The 24,270-nt window shown below is 58.4% G+C and overlaps 1 protein-coding gene across 7 annotated transcripts in view; it reads left to right on the forward strand.

Moving 5' to 3' along the window:
- The first annotated feature begins 1,477 nt into the window (after positions 1 to 1,477).
- Positions 1,478 to 24,270, forward strand: part of NFIX (nuclear factor I X) — a 52,422-nt gene continuing 29,629 nt past the window's right edge. For 2 of the 7 annotated variants that reach the window (XM_040990821.1, XM_040990817.1), the window contains exons 1-2: positions 1,478 to 1,531; positions 1,865 to 2,396. In XM_040990821.1, the coding sequence (XP_040846755.1) occupies positions 1,478 to 1,531; positions 1,865 to 2,396 (586 nt within the window). Of the gene's footprint in view, positions 1,532 to 1,813; positions 2,397 to 24,270 lie in introns of those variants that run through there. The other 5 variants (XM_040990820.1, XM_040990819.1, XM_040990822.1 and 2 more) reach the window with 5 other exon arrangements.

Below are 24,270 nucleotides of genomic sequence, written 5' to 3' on the forward strand. Positions count from 1 at the left end.
CCTCGCTGGCTCTCTCTCTCCCTCTCTCTCTCTTTTGCACGCGTCTGCCAGCAACGGTCTGCAGCCGGTCAGAACTCGCCCTCGTCCTCTGGAACCGCGCGCTCCCCCTCTCCCCGCGATCGGGCCAAGTTCAGAGCCCGGCGGCGCGGCTGCCAAAGCCCAAAGCCTTTCTCATTCAGCTGCGCCTCTTCCCTCCCTCTTCGGGCTTTTGTTTTTGTTTTGTATTGGGGTGGGGTAGGGTCTGTTGCGGGGTGTGTGTGTGTGTGTGTGTGTGTGTGTGTGTTGGAAGGAATGGTGGTGGGGGCCAGAGACGTGGAGAGCGGCAGCCGTGGTGGCGGGAGGTTGGCTTGCATTTTTTAATTTGTGCATTTTTTTTGAAACTGGAAAAGGATGCATAGGCGTAGAAATTGAAAAAAAAAAAAGGCAATTTAGGGGGTTGTTGTCATTTGTTTAGCTGGGGTCAGTGGTGGCCAGCACACTCCCCTTTTTTTTTTGCTGCCCCTGACTTTTATTTTTTGCTCCTTTTCCAAAAAAAAGGGGGGAGAATATATATATTAATTTCCCCCTTCTGTGCAGTGGAGCATGGTGGGGTGGGGAGGGGAAGGGGGATGGGTTTGAGTATCCACTCAAGCCCAGCCCCTATTCCTCAGAACACCAATAATAACCCCCTTTAAAACATTTACCTTCCTCCCTGCTCCTCCTCCTCCCCTCCCCCACCCGCCCCCCAACTTACAACTCCGCTGAGAGCCGACTCTCAGAGCCGGGCGTTGGGCCTTGCTGGGTGCTTCAGATCAATGGTAATTATTCCATTTTTTTTCCAGTTTTATTTTTTGTAAACAGAGATCAATGATTATTTTAAAAACTTCAAAGAAGCAAACAAGCCAAAAAAAAAAAAAAGAGAGAGAGAGAGAGAGAGAGAGAAAAGAAAAGAAAAAAAAAAAAAAACAAAGCTGACAGCCCAGCCCTCCGTCACCTGACTGAGTAGGAATGAGGGTGAAGGGGTCGTGGGTGGGAGGCTGGGGAAGGGGCCGCAAGACCCCCACGCTGCTTTGAAGCCCCGCTGCGGCCGAGACCACCACCTTGTTTGTGCTAACCAGAAGTGCTTCTTGCACCCTCAACGTGGTGCTGAACAGTCCCCTCGGCGTGGAGAGTAGACCGAGAGAGCTCATATTTAGGATTTAGATCTGATCAAGAAATGCTGGGGTGGGTGTTCCAACTGGATCCGGAGAAGAGCAAAAAATGCAAACAGCCTGGGGAGGAGAAAAAGCAGATCCGTTTCCTCGCTCGCTCGTTCGCTCGTTCTCGCTCGCTCAGTCGCTCGCTGGCTCGCGGATGTCATTTTCTGTCTTCTTGGAGGTGGCCGGTGTCGGGCCTCCAGGCGGCCCCCTGCGCGCCCTGTGCGCGCGTCCGCCGGCGTCTCCAAGAGTGGACGCTGCGCCGAGGGCGAGCTGACACGAGTCCACGGCTCTGGCAAAACATGGAGATGTCATGGGCGCCACGGAGCCTGGCGGGGGATACCAGCAGCGTGTGCGTGTATGTGTGTCTGTGTGCGTGAGAGGAGAGAGAGAGAGAGGAGAGAGAGAGAGAGAGAGAGAGAATAGGTGTGTGGACAGGCTGCGGGTGGCTCTCTGTGGCTGCTGAGGCTGAGGTGGGAGCAAGTGGCTGGCGAAGCCTCAAGTGCCTTCCAACCCCACTTTTGTAAAAAAAAAAAAAAACAATCGACAGAGGAAATTGTTGGGTGGGGGCGGGAGGGAGGAGGAGGAGAAGGCGGTTTTCGGCGTGCCCCCCTCTAACGCTGCCTTTCTCTGTCCTCCCCTCCTCCCGTCCTCCCGCGCCCCGCATGCTCCCGGCTTGCCGCCTGCAGGATGAGTTCCACCCGTTCATCGAGGCGCTGCTGCCGCACGTCCGCGCCTTCTCCTACACCTGGTTCAACCTGCAGGCGCGCAAGCGCAAGTACTTCAAGAAACACGAGAAACGGATGTCCAAGGATGAGGAACGGGCGGTGAAGGACGAGCTGCTGGGCGAGAAGCCGGAGATCAAGCAGAAATGGGCATCCCGGCTGTTGGCCAAGCTGCGCAAGGACATCCGGCCCGAGTTCCGCGAGGACTTCGTGCTGACCATCACGGGCAAGAAGCCCCCCTGCTGCGTGCTCTCCAACCCCGACCAGAAGGGCAAGATCCGGCGGATTGACTGCCTGCGCCAGGCCGACAAGGTGTGGCGGCTGGACCTGGTCATGGTAATTTTGTTTAAGGGTATCCCGCTGGAAAGTACTGACGGGGAGCGGCTCTACAAGTCGCCCCAGTGCTCGAACCCCGGCCTGTGCGTGCAGCCACATCACATTGGAGTCACAATCAAAGAACTGGATCTTTACTTGGCTTACTTTGTCCACACTCCGGGTAGGTCACTCTTCACCTCCTCCCCCGCCCCCGCCCGCACCCGTCCCTCATTTTGTTTTACTTGGGGGGAGGGTGTGTTTCTTTGGGCTCCTCTTTAGCTCCTAAAGACATCACACCAGCGCCCCAACCGCCGCATCTGGTCTGGGCGCTCCCCCTTCTACCCCTCCCCAGCTCCGCCGGCCACATCGCCCCCCTCGGTGTGTCTCTGTGGTTTTGAAGGCCTGGTCCCATCAGAGATGCTGTTTTGGGGTCTCAAGAGAGACCCAGGATGTCCCCAGAATCACCCCGCTGGTAGGGAGAGTTGGATAGAACCCCGCCCCCCTCCATCCATCACAGCTCTGACTTAAGCTGGGGGGTCTTCTGTGGAAGTGCTGGGGCAGACGCTGGCCACCCTGTCGCTGGTCCTCCAGCCCCAGGAAAAAGTAGATTTGGCATAAGGCGGGTGGGCGGGAGTGGCACAGTTTCATTGGAGAGTGGGGTTATGTGAACCCGGAGAAGGAGACCTAGACCGAATGAATGGAAGGGAGGATGTGTGTGTGTGTGTGTGTGGGGGGGTGTTCCGTAGGCACCTTCTTGGGGCTCCCTGGGGGAGCCATTCTGACTTGAGGGGGCTTGCCTGCGATCTGAGAGTGCGCAGAGAGCACGGAGAGGCAGAATAAAAATTCGATTTCATAGCGGAGAGAGTGGAAGCCAGCACAGGGGTCTCTGAACTCCTGCTGGCACCTCGATCCTCCCCCCCCCCGCCCCACACACACACACACACAAGGGGGAAGAAGCAAGGTCCCGGGCCTGGCACACACAGTAAGGTTTGCCCAGGCCCGGGCATGGCCAGAGCAGCAGCAGCAGTTGCTGTGGAAGAGGCCTTAAACAAATAGACCCAACAAACCAACTGGGAGATGGCCTTGGCCTTTTGTGTTCCGAGTCCTCGGGAAGCTTTCCCCAGCCGCAGCCTGCGTTTTTGGGGTGAAGTCGTTTTCCTATTTAATCTTTTCTTTCTTGCTCTCCCCCTCCCCTAATCCTTTCCCCCCTTTTCATAATTTCTTTTCCGCTTTTGTTTTCTTACAAATTGAAACAGAGATGGCTGGTTAATTTTTAGCCTCCACTCAGCTACGCCCAATTTACTGCCGCCTTTGAAACCTAACCGGGCGGGACTCTGATTAAGCAAGGCACAAGTGTGTTTACACTGCGCCTAACCAACTCGTAATGACAGGGCTACCAAACCTTTCTCTCGCCCTCGCTCTCTTTCTCTGCCTGTATGATGGTTGTTGTTGTTGTTTTTTTTTTTTCCTCCCCCTTCATTTCCCTTCTTCCTCTCTCTATGTGAATGTGAAAGCCTGCGGCTTCGTTTCCACTCTGGCAGACTTTCTGAGCGAGCCAGGAGGGAGAGAGCTGAGCACCCACTGTGGGTCTCCCTTCATGTTCATTCACAGGAAAAAAAAAAGGAAGGAAGAAAAGAAGGAAGGAAGGAAGGAAGAAAGGAAGGAAGGAAGGAAGCAAGAAAAGAAAAAAGGAAAAAGAAGCTTCAGGCAAATGTTGAGGTCTCCCCCACCCCACCACGCTAGCGCTTAGCCCCTTGCTGGATCGGGGAAAAGTTGGGAGGGATGACATGCCTGAATCCAGACAGAAACTTCAGGAAGGGCAATCCCAGTGGGGCCCGGGAGCTGGGGACAGGAGCAGTGTGGGAGGCCTCCCTTCTGGCTCTTCATTCTCTCATTCCTTGTCACCCTGAGCTAGTTGCGCTGTCCGGTCAGAAGTCCTTGGGCAGCCACCAACCCCCCAAGCCTTGCGCTGGCTTTACTGCCCCCGTGGGTCTTTCTAGGCCCTTACCCCCAGCCCCAGTGTAGGCGAGGGTGACCATTGCAACTCCTCTTTCCAAAGGGCCAAACGTCAGCCACCTCCCTTCTCTTGGGCTTGATATTTTTTTTTTCTTTTGTCCCTTTCCTGTTTTAGAAGAACCCAATTAAAATGTGTGTATATATATTTATTTATTATACAATATACACACCCCTCATTCTGTACCTAGCCGTCCGGAGTTGGGGTACACAGGCTGAGCTAGAGGGGACAGATGACCTGGGAAAATCCCGAGACCCTTCTAGCTCCTGCTTGGGGTGCTGCACCTGCTCCTTGGAGAGCGGGCAACCCAAGAACACCTAAGGCAAAAGTGAACACTCCTCTTCATCTCTCTCTCTCTCTCTCTTGATCTTTGTAGCTGAGCTGTTTCCCTGGCCTCTTTTATTCGAGGTCAGATTCTTGACCGCTGCCAGCACAGGGCTAAGGTTAGGGTAAGGTGTGGTGACCAACAAGACTGTTTCCTGGGCAGCTTCCGGGCTGGCCAGCGTGCCCAGGCCCGTGTCAGGGGAAGCAGGCCCCTTTCCTCCTCGCCTCCCCTGCCCCGCTCCCAGCTGATGAGGTCACTCTCCCGGGAATATGAGTAATTTCGTAGCCTATCACGTGGAACTGAGGCCGAGTGTCCGCGACACCGGCCATGTGGTGTTCTCCGTGGTCCAGGCCGTAGGCTCTGAGCATGCTTTGCTGGACAGACCAAGAAGGTGCAAGTGTCATGTTGGAGTTGCTTCTTGCGTCTCAGAGCTGGGCCAGGATGGTGGTGGTCGGGAACCTGTTTAGAGACATGCAGGGTGGAGGTGCAACCCCCTCCTTGGGTCATCGCATCTCCCGTGGCGCGGCCTTCCCCCGGAGCAGCCGCTGGGTGGAGGAGCTGGGAGCCAGGCTCAGTGAGGGGCTGCTTGGGCTTGCTGAGGGGTTTGTCCCTTGCCTTAGAACCGGACTGAGCTGGTAAGTGCCAGATTTGATGACAGTCAGTTTGGTCTAAGGGTAAGTGTGGGTGGCATGGCTGTGCTTCCAGGAGCCAGTGCAACCTGTGACCCCTGCAAACTCCTGTTGCATCCCAGACAATGTAATAGCTGTGAGGGAAGCAAAGGAGGTGCCGTTCTCCCGGAATATGGGGCTCCAAATACTGCCATCCTGCTGGCCGGAAGTCGGCCTGGATTGGGGGGGGCAGGGAATCAGGGAAGGGCAGTGCCGAGCGGGGTGGAGGGCTCTGTGTCTTGACCGTGTCCCCAGGGCAGGTGGCCAGGGCCGGGGTGGATGGAGGAGGTCCCTGTCTGTGTGAGAGAGGCAGGCCCCGCTGGCGCCCCCGCATGCTCCTCCCCACCCCCGTGCACTGCCCATCTATCTCCCCGGCATCCACAGTTCCTCTGAGACAACCCAGTGCCTCCTCCGACACTGGCTTTCTCGAAGCGTGGCTGTTGGCTTCTCCTGTTCCTGTCCCCCCCCACACACACACAGGGTCCTGCAGTGGGGACCCACAAGGGCCAGGGGCTTGGGTGGCATCGATTGCTTTACACAAGCTCAGCCCAAGATGGAGTTTAACGCAGAGAGGGAAGCCCGGTGGTACACTTACGCCAGCACCAGCCAGCCCTGACTCAGGGCCCTCGTGGCACTTCCGTTCCTTCTCCACTGTCCACCCAGCCTGTTGGCTTTCCCTCCTCTAAATATAAGGGCTCCGGGAAAACGGACCCAGCACAGTGCCGTCGTTCTGCTGCAAAAGTGGCTGGTGTGTTCCATCCGGGGGCCCAGACAGGCCATCTGCGTGTCTCCTGGGCTCGGCCATCTCTGCCTGGCAGTGCAATTTGTTTCTGTCCTCTTGGGTCGTGGCAGTGGCTTTTCTTTTCTTTCTTTCTTTTTTTTTTTTTTTTTTTGCAGCTGTAGAAGGAATGGGCCGTTGGCCTTTGCACGAGGACTCCGCCTCTCTGCCTTCAGGTCCTGGCTTTGCAGCCACGGCCCTCCCTGCCGTAGGTTTGGCACCTGCAGCGCTGTGCTTGGGCCTTTTCAAGCAGGAGGCCTTCTTGGAGCGGAAGCGCCGCCTGATTTTAAGTTTAGTCTCCCTCCCAGAGTCTGGGAGGTTGTGTGAACGCCGCCGGCTGTGGGGTGCCAAGGAGGGCTCCTCACCCAGGAGCTCCCAGGAACAGGCCAGGGTGGTAGTGTTGCCTGCACACTCCTGGATGCCCAGCCTTTTGGTGGCTCTGCTGAGAGCTGGGGAGGGACCCCAGGAATGCCAGCTGGCTTCTCGGGACCCACCATGCTATATGCCCCCCTTTGCCATTTCACCTTGTCATCTCATTTTCAAGGTCCTGAAATGCCACCACTGGTCCCTGTCTCTTCGGGACAGCGCCATCTGGTGCCAGGGCTGACAAAAGCCACAGGGCCTAGGAGCCGTGCTGGGACACTTGTCACCCACCTTAGGCCCCTTCAGCACACGATAGAAGTGATGGCGTTGTGCTCTAAAGTCAGCTCTGCTTGTAAGATCTCTTGCACTTATCCGGCTCGGAGTGGCTGCCCGAGGAGGGGCTGACATAGCGTTGGCCAGCGGGGATGGCAGCTGTTGGAATGGCATGGGTATCTCTCTGATACCTTTATCTCATGGTCTTGTTTCTAATCTTAGAGTTCAGCCCAGATGAAGGCTGATGTTTCTAGAACTTGGCAGTTCTGCCTCCCTGCGCCACGCGTCCCGCCAAGGGTGGACACACCGCCCTTAGGTCGCCATTGCCCTCAAATGGGGTGCCTGTTGCTCCTGCCCTTTAAACGATCACTCCCTAAAGGCCCCTTGGTCCCCCATAAATTGAGCAGAGAGACCCCAAGCCTGATGGTGAGCTAGTCATGTATATGGGGTTTGGAAGAAAATGACAATGGCGGGCTCCTGGCTCCAAACTGCTGGCAATCCTAGCCCAGCAGACCAAGTGTGCAGCCACGCGCCCTTGTGCCACACACAGGGCCATCTCTTACTGAGTCGGGGACTGCCTGGCTCTGGGTGGCATGGAAGGACGGCTGGGCTCATGTGCAGGCCTCAGGGGTGTGGCCCCAAAGAGGAGAACAAGAAGGTCCAGACCAAGCTCTGAGCCTGAAGTTACTCCATCTGCTTGTGTCTGGGGCGCCATCCGTGTAGCCTGCTGCACAGGGTCTCAGCTGAGCGCATCCCATGTGGCTGAGGTGGAGACGGGTGCACAGGGCCCAAAAGGACTCGCCCTTCTCTGAGCTCTCCCAGAGCCGGCGGGGAAGGGGGGGAGGGGATCTGGACATGGGCCTGATAGCCAGCGGTGCTCAATCCCTTGCCCGGAACACATGGCCCTTGGGCAGCCGGAGGCGTGGTTTACCTTGGCATGGCCAAAGCCAGGAGGATGGACTTGATTGCTGAAAGGCCCCGGGGTGCTTCTGTGCAGGCCCAGGATTTCTGGAGCATCCTTGCGAAGGGTAGGGCTTCACATGTGCCCAGCAGGCTTTGGGCAAAGGCCTGGGGACGACCAGCCTGTGAGCCGTGCTGGGCGGGAGGGAGGGTTTGGCAGGGTTGCAGCCATGGCCGCAACTTACACTGGGGCTGGGAAAGCAGGGCTGGTCGGCCTCCCCCCTAGCATGGCCAAACCCCAGGGCCCCTCTAAGCAAGTGCAGGTCGGGGGGGGGGCGTACCGGCCAGGCCAGCGCCATATTCCCCCTGCCTTCTGGTGCCCTGCAACAGCTGGATGGAGCGGGCACGGTGGAGTGTTCCCCACCCCTCTTTCTCTTTGCCCAGGCCGTCCCGCCTCCCCCCCCCCCCAGGAGCTGCCACGCTTCAGTTATTTTAGCCTTCAGTGTCCGATTCAGAAGTCTTTTCAAAGGCCCCAGCCGTGTCAGCGCGGTGCTCACACAAAAGGCCTCTTTGATTTCTTGTTTGTTTTCATTTGCCAGTGGAGGGGGAGGGGGCAGGGGAGAAAAAAGCGCCTAAGTTCTGGAAATTTGTATTTGGGTTGCTTCATTCTCAGAGGGGCTGGCCCCTGGGGAACGCCTTTCTGCCTTGGGGGGGGGGGTGCTCAGGGGGCTTGCCAGGACCTTCTGGGGGAGAGGACCAGGACTGACGGGGTGGATGGAGGGTGGGGAGTACCCCAGACATGACATGATGGGGCAGGGGCCGAGGGTGTGGGTATGGGATTCAGGATACAGTTAGCGAGTCACCCCTCAGTCTGCTGGGTCCCAGGGTGGGAAGGGTTAGGTTGGAGTGTGGCTGCTGGGGTAGAAAGGTCCCGAGTGTCTGGCACTAAGGGACGTTGCCCTGTTGGTCGTGTCCGCTGCTGACTTGGCATAGCTGAGGGTTTGAATGGTTGGTCTCTTTTCTGTCCCAGAGTCCCTGAGGGTCTTGCTAGCATCTGTGCGTCTCAGAGGTTTAGTGTCTCGGGATGGGGCCTGGGGCCTCCCGCTCGGGAGGTCAGGGAATGAAGGAGAGAAGGGGAGCCAAGTCCAGAGGATCCAGGGAGTGGGGAAGCTGGAGCCAGAAGGAGCAGGGTGGGGGTTGCCCAGAGCAGCCCCTGAAGGGGTGTCCCCTGTGTACCAGTGAGAAGGGGGCCGCCTGCTTGGCTTGGTGCCCCCATGGCAGCCTGAAGCCCGGGCAGGTGGTTACCGGCCTCAGCCCACTGGGTGAGGGGTACTCCCAGGGCCTACTTGGCAGACGGGAGGAGGAGGCTGGGGGCGCTGAGAGATAGATAAATATAGCTGATGGCATTCTGATGATAGGTTTTTCTTGGCACTGAGGGCACCCTGGAACACAGCAAGACAAACGCCCGGCCCTGCAGGCCGCCGTCGCCGCCATTTTAAGCGGGTTTGAGCCGAAGGGTTTTGGCATTGGAACAGGGTCCCTGGAGGCAGAGGGGTTCCGGTGAGGAGGGTGGGTTGGACTGGTCCTGGCCCCTGGGTGCCTGGCTTACCTACTTGGTGTGGCTGTCTCACCTTGATTTTTTCTGACCTCCTGGGGATTTTTCAATGTTTGGATGACACGAGGCGGGGTAGGAGCTGCCCGTGATGAGCCTGTATCCCAGTGGCTTGTCCACACTGGCTGCCCTGGCCAGCAGGTGGGGGGTACTGTGCTCACCTCTCATCGCCGTGTCTTGGTGATGCTGTGGCACGGACAGGGCCTTCCGTGCTGCTCTTTAGGGGACAGCCGGGAAATGAAGGCTGCGCCTGCCTGTCCCAGTCCCCGCACAACTTCTCCCCGTGTTGATGGAGGAGGGAGACATTTAACCTCATTTTTCCGTTGAAAGCCCAGTGTGGCTTTCACTCTGGGCTAAGCCTTCTTGTATTCAAACACTGCAAGTTTTCAGGGTATAAACCCATGCCGTGGCCATGTGTGGGTTTATGTTCAAGTGCCATGAGGCAGGGTCCGCAGGGTGATGGGGGAACGTCAGATGGGGTCCAGGGGCCCTCTTGGAACACCACCTGCTGGAATCGCTGCCTTGAAAGTCTGGATGAGGAGTCAGCTTTTAACCTCCCAGTGGTTCAGTTGTGGTTCAGTGACAGGGCAGGTCTTGGGCCTTGCTGCTTCTGGCTGCCTCACCGAGACGGCAGGTCTCAGGTGGCTGGGCCGCTTGGAGGAGAAACCTCCTGGTCCCTGCTGGAGCCAGTCCCTTCCCTGTAGTCCCCTCCCTGTGGTCGCTGTCTCTAGGAGAGGTTGGAGCCTGTGGCTCGGCTCAAGGGCTCCCCCAGCCGCTGAGCGGATGGGGCGGAAACCCAGAGGGAACTTGGCCTGGCACTGGCCCTGGCTGGCCTGCCTCTCTCCCAGCCAGTCCCGGATCCCCAGCTCAACGTGCAGAGGCCGTGTGCTGGCATAGATGGGCCAGAGCTGGGTCGACTGAGCTGCAGCCGGGGCGGCTTCCTGACGTCGCTCCCCCCTGGGCGTGGGCTGTGCGCACAGGTAGATTTGGGAAGCTGGGTTTCTTCCGGGAGTCCCCCAACCCCACCCCACCCCAGCACTGCTCTGTCACGCCTTTTTCCTGGGTGTCTGCTGGGAATCGCAATTTGAAATAAAAATGAATGTAATTATCCTAATTAACCAGATGATTGCTGGAGGTTTTGCGACCGAGCTGCGATTCCCAGTCTTTTGTGCTCCTTCCCGCAGTCTTTGCTCCTCAGTTCAAGTTTGACAACTTTACGGCTGTGTGTACAGAAACTTCTTCAGCCTGCGGGCTCAGAGAAGATGGGGTGGGTGGCTGGGTGGGAGAGCCGTGGCCTCGCCACTGACACCCGCCGTGCCGGGGTGGAGGTCGACTAGGAGACGCTCCTGGCTACCGTGGGCCCATCACCATGGCCCATCAGCAGCGTCCCTGGCCTCCACCCAGCAGGTACCAGTTACAGCTCACTGCCCCAAGGTGTGCCAACCCTCCAGGTGGGCCCCATGGGACAGCATTGCCCAGCAGCTTGGAAGCCAGATAAAAGGCCGCCCGTTCCCAGCCCTCACTGCTCCTGCAGTCCCTGCGGCCTCCCTAACTCTTCTCCTTGGGCCACAGTCTCCGAGCCCTGGTCATCCCCCTGCATGTCTCGACAGCTGGACCCTGGGCTGCAGGAACCCAGCCCGTGCTGCTGAATCCTTGCCGGCCACTCCCTCCGTGACCCCTGGGACATGGTCAGGCCTGCCCCAGGGCTCAGAGCTTTGGTGCCTACAGGGTGGGTTGCAGAGACCAGACATACAGCGTGACTTCACTCAAAACACACATTTGATTCTTTTTCTTTTCTTTTAAAAAATTATAACAGTAAGAAACACTGTCTATATAAATCCAAATAATTTAACAGGTTCCACAGAACGCCTCCCCTCCCCACCAGCCGGAGACAGGGTCCCCTCTTAGCCCCTCTCGCCATTTTAATCAGTCCATCCATCAGGTGACTTTTCAGGGCCACAAGGCCTGCTGGAAGAGCAGAGCTGCATGCTGAGCTCATCGGATCGGCTGTGTCCCCTGCGCTGTTGCCATCACGGCAGCATCCCGGCTGGGCCGCCACCCCAAGTGCAGGAATCTCCCACGGGAAACGCTTTCCACTTGTCCTTCCCGAGAGAAGACTGACCCACAGAGCGTGCATGGGCGTCCGTGCAGCCAGCACCTTCCTCCTGCCCGTGTAGCTGGACCGCGGGCAGCCACACCTGGGTCTGGCCGGAACCCTGAGCGCCAAGGAGCTGATGCCACCCGGAAGTCCCAGCTTGGCTGTGCCCGGCTTAGCTTAGACACTAGCCCCTGTGCTGGCTTCCTGTCTGTGTTGGAGGGGGAGGGTGCCGTTGCAAGGTTCAGGGGGAGTCCACAGCTCTCCTCTGTGGACCGTCCCACGTCTGTGTGAAATTAAAGAGACAGTGGTGATAAGAGCTCCTTCGCTAGAGGTGGGCTGGGGAAGTGAGAACCCCAAAAGGGCAAAGAGAAGGAATCCCCAAGGACTCGGCTGGCTGGGCGTGCCCAGCGGGGAAGGCTGGGGTAGGGTGACACCTGGTGACACTTTGGGACAAGGCAGGGCTGCACAGAGCAAGGTCAGGAGGTCCTCCTCCCACCCCGAGGTGACCTGCAGGAGGTCGGGATAGCAGAGCCCTCAGGGACTACATCCTCGACTGTGGATGATACCGCCATTAGCGTGTAATTATTATATAATGGGCGTTATTGCATAATGGCAGTTATATAACAGGTGGCCCAGAATACAAGACAGAGGGTGTAATAAGCGTATATCCTCTGGCTATAAATAGCCACCCGGCCCCACAGCAAATCTGTGGCCACACCAGAGCCACCTTATAAATACCCACACAGGCTATAAATTTCTGAGCAGTGACGTCAGCGGGCAATGGCACCTAGTTAGGGGGTGGTGGGAGGGACCAGCGGACCCCACCCAGCCACATGACATCATTGTTTCCTTAGTAACAGGAATACTCCCCGGGGGACTAGCCGAAGAGCAGACTTTCAAGGGAGGAGACACATGGATGCAAAGCTTGGAGGAGGCGGGTGGGTGCTGAGCCGGGGGGCTGCCAGGGGCGGGGTCCCCTGGCTGGGGAGACAAGCTATCCGTTCTGCAGCATTCCACCCACTGTGCCAGCCCTGGCTACCTCTCAGAGACAACAGGGATGCTAAATGGTGTGCCCTGTCCTCTCCCCGACCCCCACATCACCACGGGGTGACTTCCCCCAGGGCCTTGGGGCCACTCGCTGAAGGGGAGTTACATGTAGACACATCCGAACTCTGTTCCCTTTTGCTTAGGTCCTCCCCAGGGCGCGGTCACTTCCCCAAGCCAGGAGTTTGAGGCCAGTTTTATTCCGTCTTAGTAACACAAGAAATATGTGAGCGATCCCGTGTGGGTCTCAGAGAGTTGTGCAGCCATAACGGCGCCCGGGAGAGGCCGGGGAGGCATCCGTAACGCGTTAAGGCCCAGGAGAAGCTGCCAAGTGCACTGCTGTGGTCTTCAGGCACACGAGGGGTCGCTTTGTTTGTTTGTCTAGCGTAGTCTGTTCAGAAGGAAATTTGCTTTGTTAGCGGGACTTTGTTGGACATTTGCAAGGAGGCTGGACCACTGACTTGTCCCAGTTTGTCCGGGAGTTGCCCAGTTTTTGCACTGAAAAGTCCCTGGTCCCCCAGAAGAAGCGGGGTCGGCTGCCCGCCCCGGGATGGCGATGAACATCTGACTGACGAAGTTTAGTTGTCACAGTAGCGGGGTGCTGTTGGTGGTGCTTGGGAGAGTTTGGTGTTGAGGACGGGCCCCCAAGGACAAGCATGTCACTGTGGGACACAGGGAGAGCTGTCTGTGTGCCCTCCGCAGACACAGAGCCGCCAGCTGCCTTCCAGACTTCCCCCCGCCCCCCGTCCTGTCCCCCACGCTTTGCCGGGTGATGTGGTATCATGTGGGACCTCACAGCTTCTCATAGAAGGCTACAGGTGAGCGGGCATGGACGCAGCCTCTGCGGGCCAGCCGGACCCCACTGTAGCCCTCCACCCATTAAAAAAAAAAATTCTTACAATGGAAAAGTGATCCAACATCTGTGTTTTAAAGATTTATTTTTATTATTTTTTCATTGGAAAGGCGGATATACAGAGAGGAGAGACAGAGAGGAAGATCTTCCGTCCGATGATTCACTCCCCAAGTGAGCGCAACGGGCCAATACTATGCCGATCCGAAGCCAGGAGCCTCTTCCGGGCCTCCCACACGGGTGCAGGGTCCCACACGGGTGCAGGGTCCCAAAGCTTTGGGCCGTCCTCGACTGCTTTCCCAGGCCACAGGCAGGGAGCTGGAAGGGAAGCGGGGCTGCCGGGATTAGAACCGGCGCCCATATGGGATCCCGGGCGTGCAAGGCGAGGACTTAACCACTTGCGCCACCGCGCCGGGCCCCAACAACATCTGTGTTTTATTGCCCCCCAGAAAGCAGGACCTGCCGCCTCCCCTGTCCTCCAGGCCAGCTCCTCCCACGTGGACCCCGACAGGCTGAGTGTCCCAGTCTTGGGTCACACAGCCAGAGGGACCACACAGGTGACCCGGACAGTGTGGGCATGGAAAGCAGCATCCGTTCGATTCTCTCTGGTGTGTGGCATCTGCCAGGTCTGGGCGTCACGCTCTGTGATGTTACTTGTGCAAGAGTGTAGTCTACCCAGCATCCAGGAAATGTAATCTCAGGCATCGAGCAAACATGGTTCCTTTGCACCTGCGCTTAGCACCTCTTTAGTTTATTACCTGGCCACTGCCGACTTGGCGCCCTCTGGGCCTCGCCACATGCGGACTACGGCCAACTGGGTCACGGTTCATGCTGGCTTGGGCCCGGCCCACAGAGGATGGCCAGGGCGGTGGCGGTGCCGTGAGCTGGCCTGCCCTGGGGACTGGGCAGAGGCGGTGATGGGTTCTATGAGCTGGGCGTGTGCTTGTGTGTAGAGCCGAGTGTTTCAGTTTGGTTTGGGATGCAGCTAGCTAACGAGCACGCATGGGGAGGCAGGGGCCGGGGGCCTGCAGGCAGGGCCCTGCTCGCTGTGCCAAGGGTGTTGGGGAGGGGCAGACTCTGTAGAGAGCAATTTGACTTCAGACAGAGGGGCCGCTGCTCCCCCGGGGGCAACCAGCCAGGGAGAGAGCCTCCGGAGGGGTTCCGGATTTGTCTCACTTATTGATGGTATTGTGGCTTATAATGTGGGCCCGGCACACAGATCTCTGCGCGCCGTTTCAAATATCTATATTTCTTTTAACTCTAACACCATGTGTGCGTGCTCGCGGGTGCACACACATGGTCTGTTCAAGCCATTGTGCCGGCCGTGCGGGACAGCGACGGAGAACTCCACCAAAACCACCCTCCGATATTAGATTTTGGTAACCCAGAGTCATTAATATCATTACTCAAATGCCAGCCTGGCTTGGCAAGACCCCTTGGATTTTGTCGCTTTCCGACAAAGCACTCTGGCTGCGGTATGTGACCGGGCAAACGGGACCTGCGCCGCGCTGGCTGTCCCCAAGATCGGGAGGTCCCCACGTCCCCCCGTCAGCCTCCTCTGAGCTCCCTCTCCAAGGAGGACACTGGACCTTCCCAGAGTGGCCAGTCTTGCTTCGATGTGCTGTGTCACGACTTTGGCACCTCTGGCGTGTCTGCTACAGGTGCGGGCAGTCTAACTGGGGGAGGAGGCCCCGTGTCTGTGTGAGTTGACCCTGGCCTTGGCGGGGATGGGTAGCTGTGGTCCAACCCCCCCAGCCCCACCCCAGCTTTGCACACTAGCGTCTCAGAGCAGCCGGGGTTATGTTTCATCTCACTTTGCGCCTGTCCCCCCCGGCTCAGCTCTGTCAGCTCCGATGGGAGGCAGTCGGCAGCCCAGGCCTGCACGGTGGTGTGAAAACCACACGAAGGTGGGCTGACGGTGTGCTCTGAGGGTGGGCGTGATGACGAGAGAATCTTGAGAGCTGAGGGGTGGTAGAAGTTTCCAGAACATGAGGAGAGCATGGCAGGTGATGATAGGCTGTGGATTGATGGGTTGAAAGAGACTCGGTTTCTCAAAAATATATATATATTTCCCCCCTTTTACATGAATGAGCTGTCAGGAAAATGGAAAAAGAACAGCTCTCATCTCTTCACCACACCCTCCCCCATGCCCCTTGCCGCCCACATCTTGTGACAAGGGTGGCCACTGCTCACCCACCCTTTGTCTCTCTGGTTCTCCCTGCCAGACGTCAGCTTGGAAGGGCCTCCTCCCGTCTGGGCATGCAGAGCAGTCTCGAAGGGCAGCGTGCCCTGTACACGAGGCTTTGGGGGGCAGCCAGGCATACAGGGACAGTCTCCTCCTGTCAGGCCCTCTTGCCACTCTAGCCGGGCAGATACCCACCTTCCTGGGGGCTCCCGAGACCCGAGACTCCTGGGTCGAAGGTGATACAGGTCTCTGACTGGCTGGCACGTGTGCCCCCAGCTCTGGTGGCTGGATTTGGTCATTGACAATGAGCGATTAAAAGGAGAATATTCGCTTCTCTGCTGCAACCGCCAGATCGGTCCTGCCTCCCCAGTCCCCTTGGAGCCCTTCCGGCTGTTCCCTGCCCCAAGACTGCCCGGCTGGGCCACGTCTTCCCCTCCCGCCTGGCCCGGCACCCTTTCCCTTTGAGATCCTCTTCCCTTCCAGTGTTCCCCTCTTGTTCCCCTCAATCCTTGTCTTGGGGACCTTGAGGGTCGCCTGGGCTGGGAACTCTAAAGAAGCGAGTGGCCCAGGAGAGCGGGGGACAGGACCACGTCCCCACAGGCCCTCATCTCCCTGCAGCTTTGAAAAGGTGTCTGACTGATCAAGAGACTTGCGTACCTGAATCCTAAAAGCACGCTCTAAGTCCGAAGTCTAGAGAGGAAAATTAAAATCCAGATACTAGAAATGTGCCGTGGAAGTGTGGATTCTGAAGCTTGGACTGTGGCCGTGCAGTTACTCATGCCTTGGGCGCCCATTTGAGACTTGAAGCTAACAGGATACAGCTCTCAGCATGTTACGCCGCTGTGTTGGGCCTGAAGTTTCCCAAAAGCTGGTTTTTAATGGGTTAGCATCTTTCCTTATTAGCCATATTACCCCCAATTCTCAGGTTTTTTTTTTTTTCCCTGATGCCTTTTGGAAATGAGGGTCTCCTTTGAATACAGACATGATAGGGGCGTATCATGGGCATAGCAGGCTGCTTTTTTTTTTAAGATTTATTTATTTTTATTGGAAAGTCAGATATACAGAGAGGAGAAGAGACAGTGAGAAAGATCTTAGTGCAACGGCCGATGCTATCCGAAGCCAGGAGCCAGGAACTTCTTCCGGGTCTCCCACACGGGTGCAGGGTCCCAAGGCTTTGGGCCGTCCTCCACTGCTTTCCCAGGCCACAGGCAGGGAGCTGGGTGGGAAGTGGAGCAGCCGGGATTAGAACCGGCGCCCATTGGGATCCTGGCGCATTCAAGGCGAGGACTTTAGCCACTAGGCCATGCTGCTGGGTCCCAACATAGCAGGCTGCTTAACCGACTGCGGAGCCTGTCACCCGCGGTGACCGTACTCCACCCGTCCACCTGCAATGACTCCAATGCAAGTGATCCTCCTGGGGAACTCGCCCCAAGCCTCAGAGCTCCGGCTGTCACCTTGCAGCGGAGTTAGAGGTTCCAAGGATACATGTGGTGTGTTAGGCCGACACTGGCCCCTGGTCCTGCCACCTCGGGACCTGGAAGGATGTGTCATCCGTCTCTGTCACCTCCACGAAAGGTCCATGTCGTGGCAGGGCCTTTCCTTTCCGGCTGCAGGTGTGTGTGCGGGTCCTGTTCGCGGTAAGCGCCAGAAGTGTGCTAATGATGACGAGCCGGGGGGCGGCAGCTCACGCTTGCTCTCCCACCTTCCAAACAGGCCTTCTCCCTGGCTCCTACAGCCGGCCGGCTGGCTGCTAGAAGCAGGGAGAGAGGGAGAGACCCTCGGGGCTTGGAGGGTGGGGTCGGGGGGAAGCTGGCCATGCCATTCGAAGGGTGACGTACCCCCAGCTTCCTGCAGCCCCGGTGCTCTGTGCTTGGGGGCTCCCGAGGGAGCAGGTGCTGCCGACCCCCGCAGTCAGCCGCTGGCCCCCGGGGCCACCTTCCCAGGCCCCCAAGAGGAGGCCGTGGAAGCCCCTGCTCTGGGCTGCGGACTCTGATCTTACCCACAGACACCCCTGTTCCCGCCTACACCCAAGACAGTGCCCCCCGCAAGCCATGCAGCCCCCTTGGGCTCACACACACATATATTCTTTCACTTCAAAATCAGGCCTCATGCAGCTTTCTTCCTACTCCTTTTAAAAAAAAATACTTATTATTTTTTTTTGTTGTTGGAAAGTCAGATTTACAGAGTGAAAAAGGAGAGACAGATCTTCCATCTATTGGTTCAATTTTCCAAGTAGCCGCAAAGGCCGGAGCTGAGCCGATTGGAAGCCAGGAGCCTCTTCCGGGTCTCCTACGTGGGTGCAGGGTCCCAAGGCTTTGGGTGGTCCTTGACTGCTTACCCAGGCCACAAGCAGGGAGCTGGGAGGGAGGTAGAGTAGCACGGCATATATGGGATTCTGTACAAGGCGAGAACTTTAACTACTAGGCTACTGCACCAGGTCCCTTTCTCCCTCCTCTCTAGCCAAGGAAAACTGCAAGGTGCTGGGCATCTAGCTCCTTTTGAACCGCATCTGTCTGACCCATCACTTGAATGTCCCCAAGCGCCACAGGGCGGGAGCTAGCACAAGACCTGGGGCCAAGCAGGAAAGCCATCGCTTGCTACAGCAGAGGAGGTGCTGCTGGTAGGACTGGAAGAGAGGCAGAGGTCCCCTCTTCCCTGCCTTCTCGTGGCCGGGTGGCCGAGCTGTCACGGGTAGCACGCCTGAGCAGAAGCTGCTTTGGTCTCTCCTTTGCTCTGCTCATTTAGCGGGAGGCAAGCCACGGGAGCCTGCGTGAGTGTCTCTGGTGTCCAGGTTTGCGGAGGGGGTGCGCGGATGCCAGGGTGAGTCACGCTCCGACAGGAACTTCTTGGGTCGTGAGGTTCAGATACTTGCTTCTCTCCCGAGGACATAGAAACCCGGGGAGACTGCTGGGCTGCCCAGGCGCGGCTGCTCTGTCCCCCCCGAGCCTCGGCAGCTGCTCGCCCAGGCGGGTCCACCTCCCCTCCCGGTGCCGCTGGTGCGTCTGAGTTGGCAGAGGAGAAGGGAGACACTTTTTTTTTGCAAAGTGTCAGGCCCTTCCCCGCCTGCCTGCTCCGCGGCTCAGCAATTCCTCTCCCGGGTTCTTTGTGAACCTGCCTCGTTATTAATCTACCTGTTAGTAAAAGAGATTACAATTGTGGTAATTACAGGGCGCAGTGTCTCCAGGCAGGAGCTGAGTGAGAGGCAAGGAGGGGGGGAGCCCAGCCCCACAGGAAGCTACTATTTAAAGCTCTGTGTGACAACAGCCCTGGGTGGGGGGGGAGGGTGCCGGCCAGGCCTGAGGGTGGGGGGGGGAGTGGGGTGAAAGAGTGGGGACCCACCAGGGACACACACCTGCAGGCCCGAGGAAGCTGGCCGCCCCGGAGGACCCAGGACCTGGCTGAAGCCCTAAGTGCCTCTGGATTGCAGCTGCTGTTGCCGTGTGTGCCCCCTCCTCACCCCCCATACACACACAGCCTTGTGATCAGCGAACACACGGGCAGGTCTGCCCACGGAGACATCTGACCTCATGGGAACCTGGTTTTTGATTGTTGCTGTGGGGTGTGAGGGGGGGTGCCCCCAGATGAGAGCACTGGCCTGTGGGCAGCAGGGCGCAGGGCCAGCAAGGCTGCCTGCTGTGGCAGAGAGGCAGGGAGGGAGGCCAGCCTGGGGGGCCTCCTTGGGGGTCCTGGCAGCCCTGGGGCCAGGTGTCTGCAGTACGCAGACAAAGCCCCTTGCCTCGCAGCCGGAGCCCAGAGGTTCCGAGTGGTTCAGCAGAGTTGCTTGGGGCTCTCCCTTCTTTTTTTAATTGAATTTTTTTTTTTTTTTTAATTTTTGTCCTGACAGCTCCAAACCTTATAATTTTACCTTCTCTCGCCTGGTATATACTTCTTTTCTCCCCTTTTCTCTGGCTGAGGCTTTTGCTGCTCATAGCTGGGGGACCCCCGCTTTGGGGGGATCGCACCTGACAAGGGCGGGGAGGGGTTCCTGTCAAACGCGGGCGGGTTGATGTTCCGTTAAGCTGGGATGTCTGCAAACAGGCTTCCCTGTGCGTGTGTGTGTGTGTGTGTGTGTGTGTGTGAACGCAGGAGCGGAGAGAAAGGGAAGGAGAGGGAGAGGTAGTTTTGGGGATCCTCCCCGGGACATGGCCTTAACCTCACAGCCTGATCAGCAGAGGACCACAGGGCCCAGGACCCCGAGCCTTTAAGGGGTTGTGAAGCTGTTGTCCTCCTAAGCCTCTTAACTGGTTGGTTCAATCCTGACCTTGACCTTGCTATGTCTAGGACCCCGTGTGAGGCCCTGAGAGGGTCAGGGTCCTGCCCAGCACGGACTGGCCGGCCTCACAGTCCATCTCTTCCAGGGACAATGGGAGGCCCCCTCTCCCTTCTTAAAGATGCTCCTCAGAGAGGCCTCCCAGTTTTTCAGAAAGACTTTATTAGGCTCCAGGTGGCCCATCTACCCCAGGATTGGATCCAGCAGCAAGCTTACTAAAAACCCGGTCTGTTTGATTTCTTTTTATTTATTTTTTTATTTTTTGTTTAAGCTTGGCCACATCCGTTCCCGAGCCGCCGCCGCCTTCCCAGGCCGTGGCATGCTCTGTCTTCGAGCTGCTCCCCCAGCCGCTGCCCACCCTGGATCCATTTTGAGCTGCTCTGCCCAGGCCCCGTTAGAAAATGTCGGCTCCGACTGCACCATGCCCGCAAAACAAAGGTGCAGGAGGATTTTGGCTGCTTCGTCCAGGAAATAAATTCCTCCCCGGTGCCAGAAACCATTGAGTGGTGCCATGTGTTAAAGTTCCAGGACCCAGAGCCGTGCACGGGCAGGGTTACTGTGGGAGAGGGCCCTGCTTCCCGGGCACCCCGCATGCCTCTAGGGTTGGGGCCTCCCCCTGCCTACCTCTCCTTGCAGCAACCCAGGCCATGACAGGTCCCTGGGCAGGAGGGGACAGCCCCTGTGTCTGTGCCCCGCTGTGGCGTTCTTGCTTCGCTGTGTCCAGGTTGTCTTTGCTAAGTCTGTCATTTGTTCTGCTTGGTGAGGTCAAGGTTGGCTCCCCTGGGACCTGCACACACACACACACACACACACACACACACACACAGCCCTGCAGCTTCTCTTCCTGCGCCTGCCCATCATCAGCTGGGTCTCGGCGAAGCCTGGTAACCCTACAAACTCTCTCTGCCCGACCCCCACCCAGGCCTCCCCCACTGGGGGACAGCAGCAGCAGCCCCGGGGCCTGCCCCACATCTCTGGCTACTTATAAGTGACCTCTTGTCCCACTCTCACCCCCATCCCCGTCCCATGCTGCCTCTCCTCCCCGGGCTCCTGCGGGTCCCTCACAGCTGAACCCCAAGTTGCAGTCCCTGCTGTGACGCCAGCTCCCACCTTTTCTGACCTACCGGCATTCAACTCACAGAACAAAGCCTACTCACTTTTGTTTTTCAAACTTTTACCTGTGTATTTATTTATTTCAAGAGAGAGAGAGATTGCATCCCCTGGTTTCACTCTGCAAATACGCACAACAGCCAGGCCCGAGCCAGGCCCCAGCGAGAAGCCTCGAGCTCCCTCTGGGTTTCCCACACCGGTGGCAGGGGCCCAAGCGCTTGGCCCATTGCTGACTGCCTTTCCAGGCACAGTAACAGCTAGCTGTGTCGGAAGTGAGGCCGCCAGGCTGGGAGTGGGTGCCCTTCTCCACAATGCCAGAGTCCTGGTAGCAGCTTAATGTGCTATGCCACCACATGTGCTCCAAATTCACTTTTTTTTTTTCAAGTGTGCAATTCAGTGGCATTTGGTGCGTTTACAATGTTGTGCAACCCTCCCCACTCTGTAGTTCCAGAATGCTTTTATCACCTCAAAAAGAAACCCCAGACATCGCAGTGGTTCACCCCAGTTTCCCATTCTGGCTGGCTCCTGGAAGCCACTGCTCACAGCGCCTGTGGTCCCCGGAATGGAGCTGACTCGGGTTCTCCAGGCCCGAGGGGGTGCCACATTCCTCCTTGAGGCGGAGTAGCAGCATCCCGCTGGCCGCGGGGACCGCCCCGGTGCACTGACCCACGGTCTCCCCCTTGGCTGGCCGTCCGGGCTGTGAGCTGTGGCTTCTGTGCACACAGCTCTCCATTCTGTAGGGTGTCACTTCTGCCGCTCCCACCCATCCACCCAGGGCTATCCTGTGGTCCAGCCAGAGGCACCTGCCAGGGGTGGTGTCCTTTGACCCTTCCATCCTCACATCTCTTTCCCCCACTCATACCCCAGGACTGGCTGTTGTAGCATCCAGAGCCCTGGACCCCACGCTGCTCGTGCCCTCCCTGCCTCGCTCTGCCCTGCAATGCTAGTGCCTCCACGTCTTGCCTGTTGCCCCCTCGCTTCTTTCCCCTGGGACAGTCTCTCGTTTCCCCGACTTGGTCCTACACATCCAGGTTCAGGCAGCTCCCCCTGAGTCCATGTCTGTGTGTATCTGACAGCCAGTAGGTGCCAGGCACCTGTCGTATCAACTTGAAGGCATGGCACAGCACGCCTGTCACTGGTCTGTGTGTGACCCACTCGGGCCCTGCAGGCACCTGCTGGGTGAGCCTGCTTTGATGGTCGCCCTCTGGCCTGAATTCAATTCTCAGTGAATGGGACTTGGGGGAACGGGGCAGCGTGATTCTGAGGGAACCCACACCCCTTTCACCCAGACAGGTGACCTGCGGCTACAGATAGCTGGGTGGCTCTCTGGCCTCAGGGGACACTTGGCCTGCTCTGCCGCTCCTGTGGCTGAGCAGGCGGCAGACAGAGGACCTGGCTGTCCTTCCCATCCAGACGGGCCACCTGGAGGTGGCAGCAGGTGGCAGCAGGCGGGCCCTAGGTTGGCACCTCAGTGGAGAGGGACCAGGCTGAGTAGTACCCTGCACACCTCGGCGGTGGAGGGGCAGTGTGGGTGTTGGCGGTGGGGCTGTGCCGCAGGCTGGCTCTCCAGGTGTTTGTAGCAGTGCCACCTCCATCGGCCCTACTCATAACCATGCCCTGCCAGGTGGGCTGGGCAGGGAAGCCCGGGGAGGGGCGGCAGGGATGTGTCCAGGAGCTAGCCAGTGTGCACTCTGGTGCGAAAGGTGGAGAGAAGATAGGGGTGTCCTGGTCGGCGTGCTGCCGCAGCCCTCCCTACCACCCCAGGTTCTCCCTGCTTCTCCAGTGGAGATCCCAGCTCTAGCTGAGCCCTGGCGCAGCTGCCCTCACCCAGGCCCTGAGCCTGGACAGGTTTGGGGAGGAGACAGCAGTCCCTGGCCAGGCTCTCCTCAGAGCTGCCCCAGCCCTCCTCCTCCTCCTCCTCCTCCCTCCTCCTCCCTGCCGGCTCCTCTCCCTGGGCCTCTTCCCCACGTGGCTCATTACAGCCCCAGTTGTTCAGGTCCCGACCTCAAGAGTCTTTCCTATTGACCCCTGACCAGCGATACTAATCTGTGTCAACAGGCCCCAGGGGTTAAAGAAACACAACCGGAGTGCCGCCTTAGCAGGTGCTTGGAGGGGGCGGGGTGGCTCCCGGAGCAGTGGCTGGCTGGCTGGCTGGCTGGGCCAGGCGGGAGGGGGAATCCGCTGCCACCCCCTCGCCGCTGCCACCAAGCCTGCCTCCCAGCCCCCTCTTCCCTGCTTGCTGGCTTCAGCCTTCCTCTGTAGGGCTCCCTCCTGCTGGCTGCTGCTGCTTCTCTCCGCCATCACTTTCTTTCTCTTCCTCTGCTCTCTTGCCTGCAGGAATTTGGGACCCAATGCCACCTGGCACCCAGGAGCTCCGGGCCACCCTCACGGCCCCTCTGAACTGCGGTCCTCACCCACCCAGAGTCCCCAGGAGGGCTTGGTGCCAGGCAACGCCCCCCCCATCCCAAGGATACTGATTCTCTGCCACTTGACAGCCCCACCCCGCCACACACACACACACACACACACACACACACAGAGCTAGCCTCCAGGGCTGGGGAGTGCTCAGATGAGAGCCATGCAGTTGGGCACCCCAGGGACCCCAGGGACCCCACTGTCTCTGGGATTCTGAGAGGGAGTTTGCTGGCCCTGGCTTAGCTGGAGCCACTTGGGCGAAAGCGTGGCCTGCAGAGGCTGACAATTCCAAGGGTTCTCTGACAAGGCCTTTCTTGGGGTGCCAGAGAGCTGCTCCCCACACCTTCAACCTCGCGGCAGCTGAGGCTGCACCTTAGCCGCGCTAGGCGTGGATGACAGCATCCTGCTTGGAGAAGTGGGACTGCTCGCAGCACCAAGCCAGCCTTCTCTGCCTACTCAGGGCTGGCCCCCACGGGGCCTTCGGCTCCTTCCCGGGCGCCCCACGGCCACAAGTCCCCACGCCACAGAGCACTCTCACATTTGGGGGTCGGCGGTGACTCAGGGATGGAGCTGGCTCTGGATACTGTTGGCGGGGATCCTTGCAAGGCCTGGGGTCCTGGTACATCTAATAGTGTTTTAGGGGAGGCTTCCCACCCCCCTCCAGGAAACCCAGTTGGATATCAGGCCGGTTTGGGGGGTACCCTCAGCTGTGCCCGCCTTTCCCAAGTTCTCTGCTCTGGTCTGACTTTGCACTGTCCCTCCCCTCTGCAGCTCTCCGTGCCGCGCCCCCCCCCCCCTTCCTTTTTCCTTTTGGCTGCAGCTCCCTGGCAGGGCTGTGGAGCAACAAACTCTCCAAAAAAAAAAAAAAAATTCTTTTTTTTTTTTAATTTCCCAAACTTTTCCAGATGCCAAGAAGGGGCCATAGAAATCCTGCATTGCATAGCGAGTCACAGGCCCTTTCGGTTGAAGGCAGAGTAGGGCAGCTGGCCTGGGCCCTCAGATGGCCCACCCTGGGGTGGGGGTCCAAGAATCTGCCTCCTCACTACCCCTGCCACCACTCCCAGCCAGCAGGGGTGGGAGCAGCGGGGCTGAGAGGAGTGACCGTGGGGGCTTCTGGGAGCCTCTGGGACCCCCACCCCTCCACCACCGG

This window comes from Ochotona curzoniae, unplaced genomic scaffold (assembly GCF_017591425.1).
Source record: "Ochotona curzoniae isolate NIBS_2020 unplaced genomic scaffold, NIBS_Ocur_1.0 contig_605, whole genome shotgun sequence".
NCBI classification, from domain to species: domain Eukaryota; kingdom Metazoa; phylum Chordata; class Mammalia; order Lagomorpha; family Ochotonidae; genus Ochotona; species Ochotona curzoniae.